The sequence below is a fragment of the Halichoerus grypus genome, chromosome 9, assembly GCF_964656455.1.
Source record: "Halichoerus grypus chromosome 9, mHalGry1.hap1.1, whole genome shotgun sequence".
Taxonomy (NCBI): domain Eukaryota; kingdom Metazoa; phylum Chordata; class Mammalia; order Carnivora; family Phocidae; genus Halichoerus; species Halichoerus grypus.
In genome coordinates this window covers 48,746,806-48,769,652 of record NC_135720.1, presented here as the reverse complement: position 1 = coordinate 48,769,652, position 22,847 = coordinate 48,746,806, and the positions used below count along the sequence as shown (strand labels likewise).

The following is a 22,847-nucleotide window of genomic DNA, read 5'->3' as shown; positions in this document are numbered from 1 at the left end:
GGACAGGGAGGCAGGCAACTGCAGGCTTGTGGACATTCGATGGCCTCCAGGAGCGTGCTAATCCGGTCTGGTTAACCCAGGGACATAATGCAGCCTGGTGATACCGATTGCTCTGCCTCTTCAAACAGGGTGCGGCATCAAACGGAATAGGCCTCTGTGCCCCCAAAGTCCTTGAAATGCTACATTCAATGAGCAGTGTGAGGCTGATAAGGAAGCAGCCCCAGAAATATCCCACACAGAGAAGAAATTACTTGTCTTTAAATCACTACTTCAGTCTTGGCATTAAAGTGATCTGTACTTTTTGAGTTACCAGAATGGGAATTCTGTTTGTGTGCATAGGTAGTTTTGTTTTAAGGCAAGAGAAAAGCACCTGTCTTTCCTTTGAATATTATTCTCTCTTTTCAAATGTCATGTTCTCCTGGGTGTTATACGCAAGTGATGAATTATTGAACTCTACATCTGAAACTAATGATGTACTCTATGTTGGCTAATTGAATTTAAATTAAAAAAAGGAAAAAGTTAAAAAAATAAATAAATTTACTAGAAAAAAAAAACCATGTCCTGCTCTTACGTGTTTGCTTCCGAGGTACAGGATGAAGCGGTCTGCAGCCCCAGCCAGCTCTGGCGGCTTCACGGGGGGAGGTCTCACGTACAGGCTCAGGGACGTGAAGGTCTTTAAGTCATCCATACTGGTTTTGGGGTGCACCTCGACTGCTGACTGGCCGTCAAACATCATTGAGACTTGGATCTGGAGTTACAGAATGTTTCTGTTAAAAGCAACCTGCAGAAATGGGCACAACTCTCTCCCATGGTTCCCAGCGGGCTTCCCTCAGTCTTTATGGGCTCTCTGAGCCCTACTCCCTTCCTTGTCCTTGTTTCCTGATGTCCTCACCTTGTGGGAGAAAGGGGTCAAGGCAGATGATAACATCATCATTTAAATTTAAAGTGGGGTGAAAGGAAGCCAAAAAAGCGTGACAAAGCAGATCCACGATGAGGATAAATATGAATTCCACAATTAACTACACACTTGGTTGGAGTGAACTAAACAGCCTGACGGATTCCTGGTCAGTTATACAATTCATGAGGCCCATAAAATTAACAACAACTAATTGATCAGGAGAAGTATAACTCATCTTGGGTACTACTATGGCTAGAACTTTCTCCTCAGGGTCTTCAAAAGAGGAACATGAAGTAAGGCTGTGAGTAACATCCTTGAGCACGCCTGGACTGCTGGGAGGGTTCTAGACCCAGCTTTGGAGGCTTAGGGCCTTGAAACCTGGTTTTGCCTCTTACTAGCTATGTAACCATGAGCAAGTCACTTAACCTGCAGTTTCTTCAACTGTAAAGTGCTGACAAAAAAATTTGCTGAATGAAATAAGATAATAAAGTACTTTCCAGTTCCTGGCTCTATCATCATTATAACTGTAAAGAGGAGTTCATTAAGATGTTTCTTATAATAATTCTTAGAAAGGCATCAAAACAAAGCACAATTTAGTAGATGTATTTCTGAGAGGCCCAAATTAATAAGCTGAGCTGATCTAGTTCAGGGTGATTTTCTGAGTATTCAGAAGTGGAGAGACTTTTTATATCCATGCCACTCATGCAAATATTTCTGAATAATTAGATGTATTGACACCCATTATTTAATATTGATTTGGTTAATACTGATGGTCAGTAAACTCAAGATTATATTCCCAAGTGCCTAGAATACAGCTGTCCTACGTTGCTAGTTGAGTAAAAATCAATCATCTTAATAAACAATCAAACAGTTCATGGGATTAAAGTCTTTTTTTTTGTAAAAATTGAGTCTGAGAAGGAAATAAACCTGCACAGAAAGCATCTCACTTCGGGGAGCCAAGTGGGCTCCCAAAGGCATTGCCAGGACTCTCTTTAGAAAATGGTTTTAGGTGATTAAGGTCCCCAAATTCTTCTCCATTTAAATCAAATTACCAGAAAGCACTCACAGAAACCTAGCTTTGGAAATAACATTTCTTCATGCTAAGCTTTTCTTGAAATGCTCCCCAAAGTATCTAACAAAGGTAATTTGTGGTGTGGGACCAATTATCACATATCATTTAAAAGTTGGATATATTTACCAATAATAATCTCCTCCATTACAAAATAGTTGATTTCCAACCCTTCTTTCTGTGAGTACTTAGGGCCCATGGTCTGTTCAGGCCAATTCACAATTGAGAAAATAAAACCATATAATTCGGCTGTAAAAATGATGCCGGTCTATACATTAATAAAAAATAAATGAAAAAGAGGGCCAAGAATGAGCCCTATTTACCACACTGAAAACATTAATTGAGTTTTGGTGTCGCCGTGTGGCCTCTGCATCTCAGGACAGGGCCTCTGTTGAGATTGTTCAGTTTAGGTGGTCTGTGATTCCCCGATGATGCCTGTGGAGGGGTCAGTGAAGGCTCCCTATTATCAGTGTTATACCAGAGAATTCCTTGAAGAGGTAGATGGGCAAGATTATTCCACATAGTAATTGCACTGAAACACCTATTCAAATAATTAATAATAAGAATAAGAATAAATCAAGTCTTCTATTGGTGTTTGCTTTACTCAATTTCTTTTGCTCTATGAGCTTTGTTGACTAGGTTAACCCTGTGATTCTTAATCTTGGCTATCCATAAGAATTACATGGATGCCTTTAAAAAATACAGGTACTGAGCCCGTCCTCTAGAGAGCCTGATAGATGGCTTTGAGGTTGGGACTGGGAACCGGTTTAGTTTTCACAGCTCCTCATGCAATTCTAATGAACAGATCCAGATGGTGCTTAGAACTATTGAAGTGGACGGGGCACCTGGGTGGCTCAGGGGGTTAAACATCTGCCTTCGGCTCAGGTCGTGATCCCAGCGTCCTGGGATGGAGTCCCGCATCGGACTCCCTGCTCAGCGGGAAGTCGGCTTCTCCCTCTGCCTCTGCCCTTCCCCCACCCCTGCTTGTGTTCTCTCACTCAAATAAATAAAATTAAAAAAAAAAAAAAAAGAACTACAACAAAAAAGAACTACTGAAGTAGAAAAGTTCCAGGCTCTGGCAGCTGCCTGAGGCCTTGCTGTTCAGTTTCATGGTCTCATGATCAGCGAGTACTGACGCAGAGTCCTTTTTACCTTGCTGGCCACGCTCCTGGTCTGAGCAATAAGCTCCCGGATCCTCTGGATGCTGGCCGAGACGTTGCTCGCAGGCCGCTTCTGTTCTACGGTGCGGAGCTGATCCAGGAGCTGAGGGACAACCTCTGTCAGATTTCTTACTGCAGTTAATAAAAATTAATCACTTGAGTAAATATCTCAACTCTATTAACTAATATTAACTATATGTAAGGAATCAGGTGAAGAGACAACAGACACAGGCTTACTTCTGTGAGAACTATAATTATTTGTAACCCTGCAAAATGAATAGTTAAGCCCAATATATAAGCAATTCCTGTTTTGTGGCATTTATAATGTCTATCAGTCTAAAAAGTATTTGTAGACTGAGCCGACTTACAATGTACATTTCTGAAGGGCAGGACCCACGACACATATATAGATGCTCCTTCCACCGTGTAGCACAGGGTCTGCTTGCGTTTCCAATGGAACTCATATAACAAGTCTAAAGGAAGGCTGGGCAAAAGGAGGTGGGAACGTTGCTTCCCAGGGTGCCTATTCCTACATCACACTGCCACTTCAATGGTCCACACGGAGGCAGAGCTACATGGAGGAAGGAACAGAGCACCCAGAAGAGTGGCAGTTGTGCCAAGGAGGGGGTGGGCGCCACAGTCTATGGGCCCAATAAGGGTGATGGTACAAACACATCATACTGACTTTGTAGGTGGTGTTTTTTTGTTTTGGGTTTTTTTTAAGGTATGAGGTACAGGTAGAAAAAGGAATAGGGGTACCTGGGTGGCTCAGTTGGCTAAGCACCAGACCCTTGATTTCAGCTCAGGTCATGATCTCAGGGACGTGAGATTGAGCCCCCGTGCCTGCTCCGCACTCACCATGGAGTCTGCTTGTCCCTCTCCCTCTGCTCCTCCCCCTGCTCACATGTTCTCTTTCTAAAATAAATAAATAAAATCTTAAAAAAAGAGAGAATAAATCATATTTATACAGCTAGATGAGAGAAACCCAAAACAGGGAGAATGGCATAACCTTCTCTAAGGTTTCATGAACTGGACCAGTGGTTCTCAACATGTGGTCCACAGACCAGCAGCATCAGCATCATCAGGGAACTTGTTAGAGATGCAAAATCTGTGGCTCCAACCCAAACCTGCTGAATCAGAAACTCTGGGAGTGAGGCCCGGGTGATTCGGAAGTGCACGAAGGTTTACGAACCACTGGACTAGAGAATGAATATCTTTTGGGTATTTTGCCAGCGGAGGGCAGAGCCATGGTCACTAAGCTGTAGCAGCAGGAAAAGAGGAAGCCTCTTACTGGAGCCAAACTAAACTCAGATTCAGGAGAATATGTCAGTGAGGACCAAGGATAAGTCTCTTTTCTGTATTTAGGAAGTAGGGTGCTTCTCTATCATAAGGAATGGAATTAAGGAAAATAATAGCAATTATCACTTTATTGTATTGATTAATATAGAGATAAATATTTGTTGTTTGCATGACTGACTGCAATAGCCATTTTACAGTATAACAGTCTTTAAAAATTACAGGTAATAAAGTATATTTAATGTGTTACATTAAATTTTGATTATAGAAATATATATAAAACAGGTTTTCCCTGTCCTCAGTTCTCTGAGAAAGGGAGCCACCTTCTATTAGAGTCTTCATAAAGTCTCTTATATTGTGGTATGCTCTTTCATTTACTTTGATTTGAACCACAAAATGCTATCTGAGGAAAATACAGAGGCCTGAAACAGTTTCAATTAGTGGTAGTTCTGGATGCTTATTGGAATCATGGATTGGACTGAAAAAGGAAGAAAAAAATTTAACACAGATTTAGTAAATATTCCTGAGGCTCTGTATTTATAAATGTAAATGTTAGATGTCATGTAGGCAAATCTTTGAAAGATCAAGTTCTAAATGCAATTAGGTGAGCGGTTACCTGGAAGAACTCACAAATATATACTTAAGAGATGAACATAACAATTATCTCCTTGTAACAGGAATGAATATTTGTGACCTGGGATAAAATTTCTAGTGACAGACAGATCATATATGGATTAATAAAGTTGTTTCTTAACTCAGGTGGAAGTGAAGGTAATATGTTCTGCAAAACCATGCTGGAGAACAGAAAGTTCTAGTCATGACAAAGGCATTGATATTTAAGAGGTAGAAGAGATTAAATAAACATGGTAATATGTGATTTTAATATCTGTGTATAACTAAATAAATTAGGTAGATAACAGAATATTTCATTTTCATTGCTATAAATTTGTATCCAAGCTGGCCAACAAACTGTTCTTCTATTTTTTTTTTTTTGAGATTTATTTATTTATTTGAGAGAGACAGAGAGAGAGCATGCATGAGCAGGAGGGACAGAGGGAGAGGGAGAGAGAATCTCAAGCAGACTCCATGCTGAGCAGACAGCCTGGTGTGGGGCTTGATATCATGACCCGAGATCATGACCTGAGTGGAAACCAAGAGCTGGAAAGTTAACTGACTGCACCACCCAGGCACCCCCAAACTGTTCTTCATGGGAACCTTCAGTTATGTTTGGCAGTAGTCAGTACTTGTTGGTAATAACCTGCTTTACTCAGGTAAGGACAAAGCAATGCAGTTTAGTAAATATATTTCCTAAAAGTAAACCAATATTTTGTGATTGACGTTCTTCCTCAAAGGAACAGACTTAACATTGACAAAAATCAGTGTTGCCACTATTTCATCTAGAAAAAAAATGATTCTTAACCAATCTCTCCAGTGTTTTTCATGTGAAATATATATTTCATACGCACATACACATACATATATTGATAGATGAACTGAGCAAAATTTTTCATTTTTTCTAAGCTAATTTCTACAATATTCCAATCTAACACCCAAATGAAAAAAAAAATGCTTCTTAATGAAAGATGTGTTGAGTTTAACGGCCAATTCAACTGGATGCAAACCGTGATACCTGCATCTCGGGCAGAGTCCACTGCAGTGTTGTAAGCAGAAGAGTCAAAACTCTGAAGATTTTGTGACCAGTTGGTTAGATTGTTAGCCATGGGGGTGGCTGCCTGCTGGACTTCCACTGTGGTCTTGTTAGCCTCCTCCGTGATCAGCTTCGACTGACCCAGGCGCTGTGGAGTGTCACCTTCACACAGAGCACAGGGACACTCACTTTGCAGAGAAGTAGGACATTTGTTGGGAACATCAATATCCATTTAATCACCGGGATAAAACAGACCTCAAGTTTTGGATTTTTAAGCTGCACAAAGATCTTTAAATATATGTTAATTATGGTATGTTAGAAAACTGTTAAGGTAGCATTGAAAAGTGAGCTTGAAAGATTCCAGAGTCTCATTAGAATCATGTAGCCCACTTAAAACATTTTCAAATTAGAGGTATATTTTTAAAAAAGTAATTAGTATTTCTTCAGGTTAGAGACCTGGTAAGAAATCCACAGAAAACACATATGAGATTTTATCTCATAAAATGTTCATGTCTGAAATCATTGTAAATATCACTTTCTTCTATGTGGGACACCTTTTGCCATAAAAATGATGTTCTACTACAGAAGTAAATCAGTAAGGAAAATTATTTTTAAATAGTAAAAGCAAGTTTCAAAATAGTATCTATAGTGACATTCTATTTTTATTAAAAAACTGTGTATTTAAAATAAAAATAATGTAAGTTTACAACAAAATGTTTTTTTCCTAGGTAATGAGATTATAAAAGATTTTTCTTTTGTTCTTTTTCCTATCTGTATTTTCTACTCTTTCTATAATAATCATGTATTACTTTTGTAATAAAAGTCACTCAGGTGAGGTTGTAGCTTTACTTTTTCTTAAGTGGAGGAACATTTAATTCAACCTCACACGATCTGAACTCTGATGGATGCAGCTCTGAATGCTGGGTCTGCTTCTTTTTGGAGCTGTGCCTTTTGGAGCAAGTTCCCAAACCTTGACAAACCTTAGGGTTCACCACCATGTAAAGGCAATGGTGATACTTCCCCACATGACGTAATGTATATAAAACACAGTGCAGTGCCCAGCATGTGGTAGCTCTGATGGTGCTGATGACAGCAATTCTCAATGGATGACACCTTCCTGGTTGGGGTTTTGGTGTACTATGATACATTAGCCGGATTTGCTCCACGTAGGAGAAAACTCACATCCAGCAGTAATGTGTCCACTTTCACTATACCAGCGAAGGCACATCTGGTTCCCAGCCCATCTTTTTAAGATACCACTGTAGTCCCAGATTAGGCAAAATGAGTGCTCTTGTGTCTCCATTTGGCTTGGTGGTCTCCCTACTTGTACTATAAGAATGACATGGCATGGAACAGAGGCAGCTATTTACAGTTGGGGCCAGAGAGACCCAGTAACAAAATTAGGGCATATTTATTAAGAAGAAGGAATGTTCACAAGGAAGTGGATTACCAAATAGTATAAGCAGCATGATCTCATTAAGGCACACGCACACATGCACATGCACAAGTATGCACACATACAAATGCTCTCAAATTTAGTGGTCACCCCTAGGTGGTATGATTATAGCTTTTATAATTATTTTCCAGGATGTGTGTGTGTGTGATGAATATAGTTTCTTTTGTCACTAGAAAACAATATTTATTTATAAAAGGATTTCAAGTAAGGGATCATGTGCTCCTTCCTCAAGGGTTTATTTTAATCCCAGCAAAAAAACAGATGAGGCTTAAGTTCTTGTCTGTGACCCTTACCTCTCTCTGTGGCTTGTAGTCGCTTAATGGCATCATCCAGTCTGTTTTTGAGAGCACTCTTCCTTGCTAGGGCTCCATCCACACGCCTGTTGGTGTCAGCTACTGCCTCATCATTGCCTATGGAGAAGAAGAAAAAAAAGTACCAGTAGAGCCAAGATGCTAGGGAAAAAAAAATCTCCATTTCAACAAGGAAAATTCTGATCCATACCATGGAGTCATCTATAATATTCTGAATCTGGTGTGAACATAGAACACCAGTATTGGAAAGTAGTATTCCAATTAAGAGGTACAGGACTATAGAAGACTAGTAACACTGCTTGGGAGTGATTTAGGATGCCATAAAGTGACTCATAAAAGGTGCAGAGACAATGGCTAACTTCTTTGAAAAATACAGCACTGCTGTGACTTACAACTCTTAGCAGCAGAGTTGATAAAGAGCTGAAAAGAAAAAAGTCTATGTTTATTGTGATGGCTGTTATATAAGAATAATTCTTTTTTCTTAATTTTTAAATAAAATTTTAATTGATATACAACATACATCTAGAAAAGGGAGCACATTATAAACGAATTTTCACAAACTGAGCACAGAATATAAGCAGTGCCAAATCAAGAAAGTAGAACATTATTGCTACTCAGTTTCCTGGGCCCTCTGTGATTATCCAAGGATGACCACTATTCTGAATTCTATCTCCATCTGTTAGTTGTGTCTGTTCTTAAACTTTATTCAAACAAAATGATACAGTATTGTAATTTTTTATATCTTTTATGTATCTGTTTTAATTTCTGTAGAGTGATAAGTCTTGATATCTGGTGGTTTAAGTCTTCCAGCTTTGATTTTATTCTTCAAGGATTGTGCTGGCTTCTTAGCTCCTCCCACACTCATTTCCATAGAAATTCTAGGATCATCTTCTCTATTTACATATAGTTCTGGTACTTCGGTTGGTATTATATTTAATTTATAGATAAATTTGGCAGAGTTGTCATTTTTACAAATTTGAGTCTTCCAGTTCATACAGTTTTTATTTATTCTTCTTTAGATCTAAAGTCTCATTTTGATCTCCACTTATTTAGACCATCTTTAATTTCTTTCAATAGCATAGTGTAGTTTTATGCGTAGAGAGCTTTTCTTTCATCAGCTTTATTCCTAGGTATTTTATGCTATTGTAAATGGTGCTATTTTAAAAAGTTAATTTCTAATTTTATTGTACACAGAATTAAACTGGATTTTTACACATTGAATTGGTAATGTGGAGTGTCTTTGTCTTGTTTCTAATCTTAGTGGGCAAACTTTAAATATTTCAGTATTAATATGCTTGCTGATTATTATTTTATTATTCTTTCTTAGATTACAGAAGTTGCCTTCTATTCTTAGTTTGCTATGAGTCTTTTTGAACATGAATGGGTATTGAGTTTTGTTAAATAATATTCCTGCATGTGGTGTGATGATCATAAGAAATTTCTGATATATTCTTTAAATGTGGTGAATTACTACTGATGTTTTAAATGTTACACTATCCCTGAAATCCTGGAATAAACTTAATTTGGTCACATATTACCATTTCAGTGTGTGTTAGATTTGATTTGCTAATATCTTGATTAGGATTTTCACATCTCTATTTGTGAAAGAATTTGGCTTACAATTTTCCTTTTTTTATAATGTCCTTATCAGGTTTTGTATCTTAGTTTTGTTGGCTTCAATAGAACAAGTTAGACAATATTTCCTCTTTTTCAATTTTCTGGAAGAATTTATATGCTAGTGGTGTTATTTGTTTGGATGTTTGGAAGAATTCACTGGGGAAGCCATCTGAGCCTTGAGATTTCTTTGTGGGAAGGGTTTAATTACTGATTAAACTTACACATACATATGTACATATAAGTCTATCAGATTTTCTACTTGTTCTTGTATCAGGTTTGATAGTCTTATTCTTACAAAACAATTCTTGAAAGTACACTTGCAACATAGTCTCAAAATGGGTTATTTTGGAGCAAATCTAAACAAGATGTAATATCTTGTTGTCTGAACTGAAGGATGAACTTTCCCAAGGATTCTTGGTTCATGCTTTGTTTACTTCAGGAAAGCATCAGGAAATTTATGCTTTTTGACAAACAGAGAAATCATTTCTTCACTTCCTATTATACTCTTCTCTTTCTCTCCAATAGGTTTGTAAATATATACTCTCCCATGGTGTAATTTCTCTTTTCTATTATAGTCTTTGTGTGCTTGCCTTCTTGTTCGGTTGTCTTTCCCCACTTGGGTATAGTGGGTATAAAATGAGTGGTGCTGAGTTGATTCTGTCACCAACTACAATGTAAACAAAGTACAGGCACTTCTTTTTTCCTCTGGGGAGTGCCAAAAATTTCCCAGAATACAAGGAGGGACTTAAACATACTTTGTATTACACCCCCTTCTCCCTCTTTTACTTTCAATTTCTGAATATTCGTAATACAAACAATCTTTTCAGATCTTCCTTTTGGGTTTGGAGCTGCAAAAAATGCTGACTCGTACACTGAAAAAGAATATATTTAACTCTATATTTGGAGCCCTTGATAAAAATAGGTGAAGAAAATTCTATTTTGGGCTGGATGTTTATAAGAAAAAAATGTTTCTAAGAAGTCTTTCCTATCTGAAACTTATTGTTTTACATAAACATTTTTCATTTTACAAATGAATTCAGTAGAAGATTCCTTTAAATAGCAGCTTCCTGAGTTTATTATAGATTGCTAACTATTTGATATAGATAATGAAGAAAGGAAATCTGGGATATAAAGATTACTGATCATTGAAAGTCATTTGGAAATGAATAAACAGTAATTTGAAATTGTAATGTAACTCAGTAGATAAATATAGTTTAATCTTAAAATCTGAATTTATATCACAAATGTGTGTTGTATAAAGGGAGGCAAGTTCTGACCCACACAGTCCTACCTCCCCATGGATGTCCCTTTTGCAAATAAATATGTGAAGAAATTTAACCAAACAAGATCATGAAATAGGTAACCAGCTCTGCAAAATATCCAGAGACCAATGCAGAGAGATTTTATCTGTACTTAAAATACAGAACTTTGAAGAGATATTATTACTGGGAAAGAAAAATTGTTTTCATGAGGTTCAATAACTCAATAATGACAAGACTGCATTGCAAATTATCAAGGAGAATAAAATATTTAAGTCACTGTGTTCTGAAGACCCACATATTCTGGTCTTCACATCACAAGAAACAAAGCAATACATAGATATGGCAACATTTATTTAAAAATATTTTACCTTTAAGAGTATACGTATCATGATGAGCACTAAGTAATATATAGAATAATTGAATCATTATACTGTATGCCTGAAACTAATATAATGCTGTATGTTAATGATATTCAATAAAAAATATATTTTACTTTTATATTCTAAATTGTTGCTGCTAATATTCTAATTCTTTTGTAAAGAGTATGTTCAAGACTAGACTTATATAATGAATGAATTAGAAGAGAACATTTTTATTGCCTTTGTTTACCCAGAAAACATTAAATAATAGTTGCTTTATCATAGCTAGTTAAATATTCTGCGTAGGAAAAACAAATGCATTTTTTTCTCCATATAGTGCTCTTCGTAAAAAAAAAAAAAAAAAGAAAATGCATGGTTAGAACTGAGGTTAATTGCTTTGATAAAATTATGTGACGTTTTCTGTTTCGAACTTGGTCTTTGTTTTTAGGTGGTAGTTAGAAGTTAGCTAGATAATGGATTTCCAACCTCATTAGTCAATGTGCAACCATCCTTAGGTATGAGTTCATTTGCTCGGAGATGAGTAATGTTTAGTGAAATTCTTAGCCAATGCAATTGTTTTTAAGAGTAGCTCACAAGATTCAAAACTGACTAACATGATTTTGCTTATATTTTTTCTTCCTTCCCCACTTGGATGTGCTTGCTTTCATAGATGCAAACACTAACCTTTGGAAATGCTTCTTCCCATATTGTCACTGGCTTGTCCTAAATGCAGTAAACTTAGAGAACACAAACTACAGGAAAGTGCCAATAACCACATGGCTCTGTGGTATCCTATCCTCCTGACTCTCCCAGTGCTGACTCATTACTTCATGTAAAATTTTAAAGGCCTTTCTGAATTGTCCAAGAAAGACTAAATTATGTATAATATAGTTTTAGTGTTAAGTGTATTTTATGGCATTATCTCTTGGTTTCTACTTGGTCATGATCTTGGGGTCATGAGATCAAGCCCTGCATCTGTCTCTGCGCTCTGCATGGAGTCTGCTTGTCCCTCTCCCTCTGCTCCTCCCCCCACTCTTGAATAGATAAATAAAATCTTTAAAAAAAAATATCCAATCTTTGCTTTTTTTATACCTTGAATCTCAGCAAGAACTATTAATGTACTATTCAGTTAAAAGATCATTTGTTCTCTAATCCTAGAATTTTGAAATCTCTATCCATATGCAGAAGTACTGTATGAAAGGAGAGAAGCAGCTATAAATCAGAAGAAAGGTAGGAAAGGGAAGATATTTACTAGGATCTGTCTTGGCTTGCAGTTCTCTGGCTTGATTGAGGAGGTTCTCACTCTCATCCTTATGGTAAATGATTTGAGTATCAATCCCACTCACAGCCTACAAAGGAATTGCGTAGAAAGAGTAAGAATTAGAGCAGAAGAAATCCACTTTTCATGGATTGAGGATTTAAATGACACCGTTTATCTGTTAAACACCAAGCAAAATTCATACAACTTCATTTCCATAGCTCAAAATCAAGGTCAAAAGGGAACACGAGAAAATAAAGTCCATGACGATTCCAAGATAAATGTTTTTCAAGGAAAATTCAGTGAGTCTAGAACAGCGTCTGGCCAAGGTCTCACCAAAGTGCTTGTCAAATAGAAGCCACTCAATAAACAATTTTTGATTTGAAAAAATGTGAATGTTGCATAAAGCATCTTCTCTATCAGCACGGAGTCATCTTAAATATGTTTTATTCAAGGACTGTGTTTTAAAAAGGCTGTCAAAGGAACTGGCATTTGCTGACAGGAGTATGGCACATTTTGAATAAGTTGTGCTACTGAAACCATGACAAAAATAAAATGGTCTTTTCTTAGTTCTCTTGGCCTTTCTGCCATTTACATTACAGTGGAACCTCAAGCGATGACATTAGAAAACAGTAAAGTCATAAGCTGGGAAAAGGCAATATATAAATGAACTTTAAAATAAGGGAATACTTGGGGTGGGGGAGTGTGCCTGGCTGGCTCAGTCAGTGGAACATGTGACTTAATCTTGGGGTTGTGAATTCGAGCCCCATGTTGGGTGTAGAGATTACTTAAAAACAAAATCTTAAAAAAAATAGGAATACTCACATCATAAATTCGGTCAGTGATATTCAAAGCCAATTCTGCCGTTTCATTGGCTTCACTAACATAATTGGCAATATTTTCATAGACATTTGAAGCATCCAAAGCCTTCTGTACCAGCCCATTCATATCTGAACTGTGCAAATTCCTGTTAAAGAACAAACGTGTCATTATTCCTCTTTCTTACTTTTGTGGGAAATGGGGCCATTTTTACTGCTTGATTTGAATACTTCTGGGACCCCAGGGACCTCCTTCCTGTTATTCAAAGCCACCTGGCTTGGCAAGGTTTTCCCGAGCTGCCTTTCCTAAAAGCACATCTTCTTTTCTCTCCTCTGCTTTTGGTGCCCCCAGGACTTTACCCCATTTTGGCTCCATGGAAGCTGTTCGCTGGGCAGTGGCTACAGAAAAAGGGAATGATGATTTAAAAACAGTCCTCTGCACCTCTTCAAGCAACAGTTTGTTTATGTGGTGGCGGTCAGGCCCATGAATGAACCCACAGTCCTCCCCGACCTACTTACCCAAATCAGCATTGTCTTTTCCTTTGCGTAAGAGAAGCCAAGACTCTCAAAGACAGTGCACAGCCTCAGCATGGTGTTAGGTATTAGTTGGTTTCACTCTATTTATTCAACCTTTTGTTCACTTTAGAAAACAACGTATTTTCCCTTAAGAAGGGGAATGATACATACTGAGTATCTATGTGCAGATTCTGGGCTAGCCTTGTTATGTATAATATGTCTTTAATTCTCACCACACCTGTGAAATAGACATTGTTATTCCCTTTTCATAGAGGGAACCAGGGTGCATGTTGTTATGGTTTGTCTCCCTCCTGCAGGCCAGCTCCTTCCTTAAACTGCAAAGCCCTACTCACGGCCATTTCTACCCTTGCCCTCTATACCATGTTCTCTGCCTTGACGCCTTTCTGGCCTCTGTAAGGTTCACCTACTATTTACTGGGTACCCATCATGCACTGGGCACTCTCACATCGTGGCTGATAACGGTATATGCCTCAGATGACTGATGTGAGGTACAACAGGGATAAACTATGTGAAATGCTTGGTCCCGTGCCTGTCGCCCAATAAACATCATGGTTTATTATTGTGCCTAAACTATTTCCTGAATTGGAATTTCAAATTCTAAGTGTATTCGTAGAATAATTCACTTTAGTGACAAACACTTCTTCTTTCTCTCTAACATAAACATCCCTTCACTGCTGCAGCACATCCTGAATCCTTTGTCTCAATTTTACTCAGTTTTAAATACACCAGTTGCATATTTTCTTCTCAGTCCCAGACACTGATGACTATTACCACTTGATTCATCAGTAACTTCCAGAAGATTCTCTGTGACCCAGTATGTGATACTGCAGATCCCACGCTTGGCTCATCTCTTCCAACTGCCCTGACCTATTGAACTCAATTGATTCTCAGCTTCCTCCATCCAGTTTCAGTCCCTGTGTACTCTCTTAGACTCAGAGCGACTTCTCTGTATTCCCTTGGCTACTTTCTTCTCTTTTGTCCAAGTTCATCATCATTGGGCTCCTTTGCAGGAGGGCTGACTTATCCACTAGGCATAATAGGGCCCCACGAAGACTTTCTCATTTTCATTTTTTTTTTAATCAGAAGAACAATAAGGATACTAATAATGATTATATTAGTCTTAACAGTAGTCTTACAATGCTATCATGACATGTAATTTTAAATTTTTTTATGGAGGAAGGGGCCAATAGAGGTAAAAGTACCTAGGGCCCAGGAAAGTCATAATGCAATTCTGCTCTGCAGAGGTAATTCTAATCCAAATATTTGCTACTTCTTCCTACCTACAACCCGTTGTTCTTAGAAATGGCACAGAGAGGAAAATCTGAGGAAGTTTTAAAAGAAAGGGATACAAGGAATAAAATGTTACAAGTATTCATTAATATTTTAAAATTTTGCTGGCTAAGATACAAGAAAGAGATTAAAAGAGTCTTTAATACCCTGTTTTCATTATTAGGCACAAAACAGTTACTGCATCAATACATAAAATAAAATGTGCTTTTGAAATGAAAGTTTCTTGATGAATTATGTTTATCTCTGTTTTACGCACAAGAAGCAAATTATTGGGTCATCAGATAGATGATGAAGAATATTCACATTTTGAGGGGAAGACATTTATAAATTTGGACGTTTCCCTGAACATATCCAGTCTGAAATATCCTAGATGCAAAAAGGACATCAGGGTGATTAATATTTCTGATCATTTTTTCATGTAAAGCATGGGTAACTTTCTTAGAATCATGCTAGAACACTGTTTGTTGCATTTAATGAAGGTAAGGGTTGGGATCCCAATCAACAGGACATAGTCACTAAGATGACAAAAGAAGAATGAAGAGAGCCACAGGAGTGATCTCAAAAACAATATTATATCAATACAGCATATTGTCCAAATCGTATTTTTTAAAAGATTTTATTTATTTATTTGACAGAGAGCGAGACAACAAGAGAGGGAACACAAGCAGGGGGAGTGGGAGAGGGACAAGCAGGCTTCCTGCTGAGCAGGGAGCCTGATGTGGGGCTTGATCCCAGGACCCTGGGACCATGACCTGAGCCAAAGGCAGACGCTTAATGACTGAGCCACCCAGGCACCCCAACCAAAATCGTATTTTATCTAAACATTTTATTGGTTTGATCAAAAGCAAATTTCCTGGAAGCATGACACTAAGTGGTTACAATGCCATCTCGGACACCCAGATTTTACAGAACATCTATTTCTCTCTGTCTGTCTGTCTGTCTGTCTCCTCTCTTCCAATTCTCAGAAGATTTGGAGGGATATTTGAAAATTTTGACAATCAGGAATAAAAAGGTAGTTGAAGTTTGAACAAGAGTTATTATTGGTTCTTATTTTATTCATGACCTTTACTGATCCTTGTTTCTAATTGCCAGGTTTGTAATCTTTCTCTATAATTATCTCATCATTTACCTATCATTTCAAGGTCATGAATTCAATTCCAATCTTTCAGTACATTTCAATGAACGTTAATTGAGTGCCCAAAGGGTATGTGACTCTCTTTTAGATGCTGTGAGGAAAATTGTCAATTGATTTTCTCTTAATCAGGTATTGAAATCAAACATTTCCTGCTGGGCACTATAGAGTGTCTAGAGTATTTACCAGAAGTCAATTGTATTGCCAACTTCCAACCAGCTTTACTTAAGACCCTTGGGTATGGAAAACTAATGCTGTCTGTGAAATAAATATGTGATGGTGGTAGAATTAGACCTTGTAGAGGGATCTGATTTACTTGATAATGTTTTTTTTTTAAAAAGATTTCTTTATTATTTGAGAGAGAGAGAGAGAGAAAGGGAGGGAGGACAGGGGGAGAGGGGCAGAGAGAATGTCAAGAATCTCAAGCAGACTCTACACTGAGAGCGGAGCCAGACGCAGGGCTCAATGTCATGACCCTGACATCATGACCTGAGCCAAAATCAAGAGTCGGCTGCTTAACTGAGCCACCCAGGCGCCCCTTACTTGATAATATTTTGTGCAACAGTTATGCCCCTAACCAAAACGCCTTAGGTCACCCTATTAATAATTATGGAGCAGAAGCACCCCTCACAACATAGGTCTCTAACCTGACAGATTTTTTTTTTTAAACAAAAAACTCTCCCCAAAGCAATGACAATAAACAATGATTGGCTGGCTCTCAGACTGACCAACCAAGCAACCGACAAATGAACAAAAAACACAACCCAAAACCCAACCTGCCAACCTATATCTCTGGCACGTGGAATTGAATAAAAATGAGTTATTCAGCCTATGTAGATATTTGCATTTCTAAAACCAGGATATTACCTGCTCAATTCATCAGCCTCTTGTTGAAGGTTCTGTGCATGGTCAACAGCTTCTTGGACTAAATCATGACTAAGGTTACTTAGGTTGGATAGTTTTCCTTGTAGTTCATTTTTGGCTCCATCTATTTCCGCATAAATCCCTGATGCATTCTAAAGAAAATATTTTAAAAAGTGAATTGAATATAGAATAACTTAAAATCTTTTCCCCAGGGAGCACCAAAAGATAATCTGTAGTTTTCCTTAATATGAGGTTCAGTATATTTCAGGCCAGGTCTACAGGAGTCTAAAATACTTTAAATGGACGTTTACCTATTTCTCTTGTATCTTCAACAACTCATTTTCTACTATTGTTTCCCTAGCTTTCAGACATGCTCTGCTTTCTCCCATCTGAAAACAAAACAAAACGAAGCTAAACCAAAAACCTCCATTACCCATACATCTCCCCAGCATTATTACCTTACTTTTCTATTCCCTCCATAGCAATATATAGCCAAAAAAGTGTTTATGTTAGCTGTCTATTCCATCACTTTTTAATTCACTCTTTGACCCACTCCAATCTATTTTTTACTTTACTACTCCAACAAAACAGAAATTCAAACTAATGATATCTAAGTTACTGAATCTAATGAGCATCATTTTTTTTCCCCCAGTCACTCAAATAGTGATTCTAAACATTGGCACCATTCTTAAGCCAATCATATTTCCTTCCTCCATCGCCATCTAATTCTAAATAGATCACTTTCTTTTTCTTTTTTTTATTTAGGAGACAGCAACTAACTGTAGTGGGGATCATTTTTTCTGTACTCCTGAAGTTTCCTCCCTATAAAGGGAGCTCAATTGGTGAAACCTCAGACCTCTCCACCCCTTTCCTCACTCTGCTCCTGAGAGGGGGACTGGTTTATTTGATTGGTAAATTTTTGGGGAATAACTATGTAGGTTCTGTTCAATTCTACCTTCTGCCTCTTGGTAGCAAGCTGCCAGCAGAAAGCCTGAGTTTTCCTGTGTTTGTCCCTAATGAAAGTTGTTCTGGGCAGAACCCCTACATGAACCCTGCAATGTTGCCTGCCTGAGTGGGTAGTTCTGCCTAATTCTGGGATTGAATATTAGCAACCCCACTTGGCTAAGAGACCTAAAGCCATGATCTCATCTTAACTGCATCAGAAATGAGGGTTATATTCTTGGACTTTATATTTATTATTTTATTTATTTTTCAACTTGTTTAGAACTTGGGAGCCGAAAGGGGGTAATATTCTCCTCACAGACTCTAATACCAACAAAGAATTGCAAACAACTCTTTGCCACCATCCTCCGGTCTCTCCCCCTACCAAAAAACCCCTATACACTTATTTATAGCTACCTCTTTATGTACATCTTCCTCATACTTTAAGAGGAAAAGTGTTCCTTTTCTGTATAAGGCACGCTGCCCTATTTTCTGTTCTTCTTGCTCCCTAGCTACTGGCTCCTCTCAGATGTAAACATGCCCCAGTTAACCTCTCCTATTAAAAACAAACAAACAAAACCTATTCCTTGACTCTAGCTTCCCCTCCAGCTTCTTTTCTTTGTTGATGCTGTGCATTCCACAAAAATGGTTCTTGCCAAGGTCCCCAGTGTCAGACACCATATTGCCAGATCCATTTGACACTTTCCTGTCTTTATTTATGGATTTATCTCTGGTTTGTGACAGTGTTGGTCACTGCCTTTGCCTTAAAACTCTCTTTCCCTAGCTTCTGTGACATTGCTCTCTCCTGGGTCTCCTGTTTAACTGTCTAAGAAGGAGACTTTAAAAGTTGGTGTTGCTCAGACTTGACTCAGCCCTTCCCTTTCTGAATAATCTAACTCCTCTCTCCCAGCCCAGACTTTGAATCTTTTAACCCACGCTGCACCATCCTACAGGAATGGTGATCTTTCTAGTAAGCAAATCTGATCATGTTATTTTCCCTCTCAAAATCAGCCAATTGCTCTACAGGAACAAATCTGATTACTCAGGTGGCTTCATCACCTGATCCTTCTGCTCTCATCAATCTTATCATTTCTTACGTCTCCCCACCACATTACGTACCATGGTCCAAACTTCACTAACTTATGTTTTAATGCTCCATGATTTTTTTCTGACCCCCTGTGCCCGTTTCACATAATATTTTCTCTGTCCAGGATAACTTTGTTTTCTTTTTTGTCTGACCCACCTGGAAAAGTTCTACTCATCCTTCCAATTTCAGCTCAAATATCAATTCCTTTATGAAGCTATCCCTAATTTCTCCAGGATGAGTTCAGTGTTGCCATATATTTCTATTGTCCATGTGCCACACTACTATAATCATTTTACCTGATTTTTCCACCCACCAAACTACATGATTGTAGAAGGCAAGAACTGTGCTAATTTATTTTTGTATTCCCAGAATGTAGCACAGTTTTAGCACAGAGGGTTTATTTCTATGGAGAGAGTATTAAGTCTCTAGTCATTTGGTAGGTCAGCTGGGGAACAATACTTTGAAAAAAATTATATTTAGTTGTATAAACAGGAAGAATACCATGGACATTCCACCTTTACTCACTAACTCATTCAACAAATATTCATCATATGCCCACTATGTGCCAGGCACTCTTTTAGGAGATAGAATACATAGCTATGAATACAGTCTCTGCTTTCCAGTAATTTAAAACCTCGTGAGAATTATAGATGATAAACAAGAGATCAAATAATTGAACAAGTTAATTTCAGGGAGCATTTGAAAATAGCATTTATTTTCAAAAAGCATTTTGAATAAAATACAATAGGTGGGATGGGTTGGAGGATGATTGAGGGTAAGAACTCCCTTTGAATTGAATGGTCACAAGGGTAACAGCCATTTGAAGATCTGGAGACGTCAGGTGCAAAGGTCCGGAGTCAAGGAAAAGTATGGTGTGTTTGAAAAACAGAGCAGAGTTGGAGGGTAACAGAGAGGAGTGGGCTGGAGGGTAGTTGAGTTGGGGAGAGATATACAGAATGAGGTAGAGAGCTGGGCCAGAGCCAGGTCACTTAGGGTCTCATGAACCACAGTAAAATGAGCTTGTTTCTTACTCTAAATGTCACTGGAGGTTTTATGAAGGAGAAATAATGTGATCTGATTATGTTTTTAAGAGATTATTCTGCTACTGCATAGAGAATGAGTCTTGAGGGGCAAGCGTGGAGGCAAATGACTCAGTAGAAGGCCCGTTGGGTAGTTCATGCTGGCAATGAGGTGGCTTGGACTACAGAGCAGCAGCAGAGAGGGGAGTGGTCAGGAATCAGGACTCATTTCGGAGTTAAGGTCAATAGGTCTTGTTGAAATGGGAGGGAGGGGAAAGGAGAAATCAACAATGACTCCAGAATTTTGATTGGAGCAAATGGGGTTGTGTCACTTACTGAAGTGGGGAAGACTAGGGAAGGAACAGGTTTTATTCAGAATATGTTAAGTTTGATATGTCTATTACACATCCAAGTGGCAGGTAAAATTATGATTCTGCTATACACCACACGGAGTTCTTCCTTGAAAACTTCAAGTAAGCATTTGGATATAAGAGTTTGGGACTCAGTGGAAGTATGAAAGTTGGAGGTATAAATTGTGGGATCATGCATATAATTGTTCTTTAAAGCCATGGGATTCAATGGGATCAACTAGGGAGAAAGTGTAAGTACCAAAGAGGGCCCAGGACTGAGAACTGAGCCAGTCATTATACCAGAGCAGAGATGGACAGAGTTCTGGGCCAAAAATGCCTCAAGGCCTGTTTTTATATAGTTCCTAGCTAAGAATATTATTTACATTTTTAAAGAGTATTACTTTTTGTAAAAAATAAAAACAAACAAAAAATAAAAAAGAAGAAGAGAGAGTGGTTAAATGTGGCCTGCAGAGCCTAAAATATTTACTACATGGAAGATGTATAGAGGTGAAGCTAGCAGAAGAGGCTAGGAAAACATGGCCAATGAGGTGGGAGGAGGACCAGGTGAGTGGGGTACTGGAGGAACCAGGATGAAAGCTCTGAGTGTTTAAATAAGGAGGAAAGGTTAATCAGCAGGGAGGCTAAGAATGCTGAGGAGGGAGAAGCAACCACAGTTTTGGCTTATGTTGAGTTCACTGATGACCTGGATAATAGTCTCGGTGCATGGGCATGAAATTCCATTTGGAGTGGGTTGGGTACAACAGAGAGTAAGGGGCTGGGAGGCGGAAATGACAATGGTAAATGACTCTCGAGGTCTTTTGCTGTGAAGCTGAGCAGAGTAGAGTAATGGGGCAGAGATTAGAGGGGATGTAGGCAAGGTCTCTCCTCTTTTAAAGGACAGGAAATCCTTAGAACATGTTAACATTTTGGTAGTAATGGTCCAATAGAGAATAAGAACTGGATGACACAGAAGAGAGAGGGGATACTTTGGGGAGTATTGAGCTGAGGAAGAATGGGACTCAGAGCACAGGTGGGGAGGTGGAACTTCGATAAGAGAAGGGGCACTTCATTACTTATATGAGGAAGGAAGGTACAAGTGTGAATACAGATATAAGTGGGCTGGTAGAACTGGGGAGGAAAGATTAGGGAAGTTCTCTTCTCTTTGTTCTTATTTTTCAGTGAAGCATGAAGCAAATTCACCAGCCAGATTGACAGAAGTGGAGGTAGGCTGTTCATTATGTTGGCTTCTCTGGTATGGCCATGATGCTGGGATACTTGGGCTTACTGGGATATGGGAATAGAATTCTCATGTGAGTACAGTAGGGGAAGAGGTGGGTATACAAGTTAAGGGTGTTTGCAAATAATGATTATGCAATAGTCCCCTCTTATCTATGGGGGATAAGTTCCAAGACCCTTAATGGGTACTTGAAACTGGGGATGGTACCGAACCCCATATATACTATGGTTTTCCTATGCATACAAACCTATGAAAAAGTTTAACTTATAAATCAGGCTCAGTAAGAGCTTAACCACAGTCGCTAACAATAAAATAGAACAGCTGTAACAATATACTGTAATAAAAGCTATGAGAATGTGGTCTCTCTCTCAAAATATCTTATACTGGACTCACCCCTCTTGTGTTGATGTGAGATGATAAAATGCCTATGGGATGACATGAAATGAGGTGACTGATGCAGGCATTATGCTGTAGTGTTAGGCTACAAGTGACCTTGTGAGGATACGTGAGAAGCGGGATCATCTGCTTCTAGACAGAGGTTGACTGTGGGTAACTAAAACCATGGAAAGCAAAACCATGGATAAGAGGGACAACTGTATTGATCATTTTAGCTACTTAAGGAGGGAAGAGAGGATATGAGAAGAGAATATGAGCTGGAGGAGGTCTCCATGTGGCCAGAGAATTGTTGGAGTGGGTTTTCCAGAGTAAGTGAGATAAGAGAGGGAGGGACCTGATACCAGGATTTGGGAGGAGGTACTGTTATTGATGACAAGACCTGAGTATGGCCATAGGAGGGATAACAAGGGTGGGCTGGAGGAAAGGCTTGTTGGGCAGGAAAAGTCATAGGAGCTGGAGGTCTGAGAGCTGGTGGGCTCATCCATCTGGATTTTGATGTCACCAAGATAGTGATGGGAGTAGGGATGGAGAGGAAGACAGAGAGGTTGGTGCTGAAATAGCCAAAGGATGAGATGGTGATCAGATGACTTTAAAATGGTATCCTTTCAAAGGTAATAAAAATGAGCTAAGCGTAATTTGGGGACGGTCTGGTTCACTGCATTTTACTAGAAATTTCCTACGTTAAAATGTGTCTCTTATTGATTTGAATGTTAGCTTTATTAAATATACAACTTATGAGTAAAGAGTGAGTAGGATGGGTCTAAGTCACACTTTCTGCAAGGAGATCTGTGCTGTCCAATGTAGTAGCCATTAGCCACATGTGGTGCTATGGGGCACTTGA

At 38.5% G+C, this 22,847-nt stretch overlaps 1 protein-coding gene across 3 annotated transcripts in view; it reads right to left on the bottom strand.

Annotated features, from left to right (window-relative positions):
• The window catches only part of LAMA4 (laminin subunit alpha 4), a 153,046-nt gene that overhangs the window by 33,626 nt on the left and 96,573 nt on the right, over positions 1-22,847 (bottom strand). For all 3 annotated transcript variants that reach the window (XM_078054852.1, XM_078054850.1, XM_078054851.1), the window contains 7 exons: positions 16,979-17,127; positions 13,160-13,301; positions 12,329-12,425; positions 7,821-7,937; positions 6,054-6,233; positions 3,120-3,259; positions 572-748 (listed from right to left, as the gene is read on the bottom strand). In XM_078054852.1, the coding sequence (XP_077910978.1) occupies positions 572-748; positions 3,120-3,259; positions 6,054-6,233; positions 7,821-7,937; positions 12,329-12,425; positions 13,160-13,301; positions 16,979-17,127 (1,002 nt within the window). The remainder of the gene's footprint in view (positions 1-571; positions 749-3,119; positions 3,260-6,053; positions 6,234-7,820; positions 7,938-12,328; positions 12,426-13,159; positions 13,302-16,978; positions 17,128-22,847) is intronic.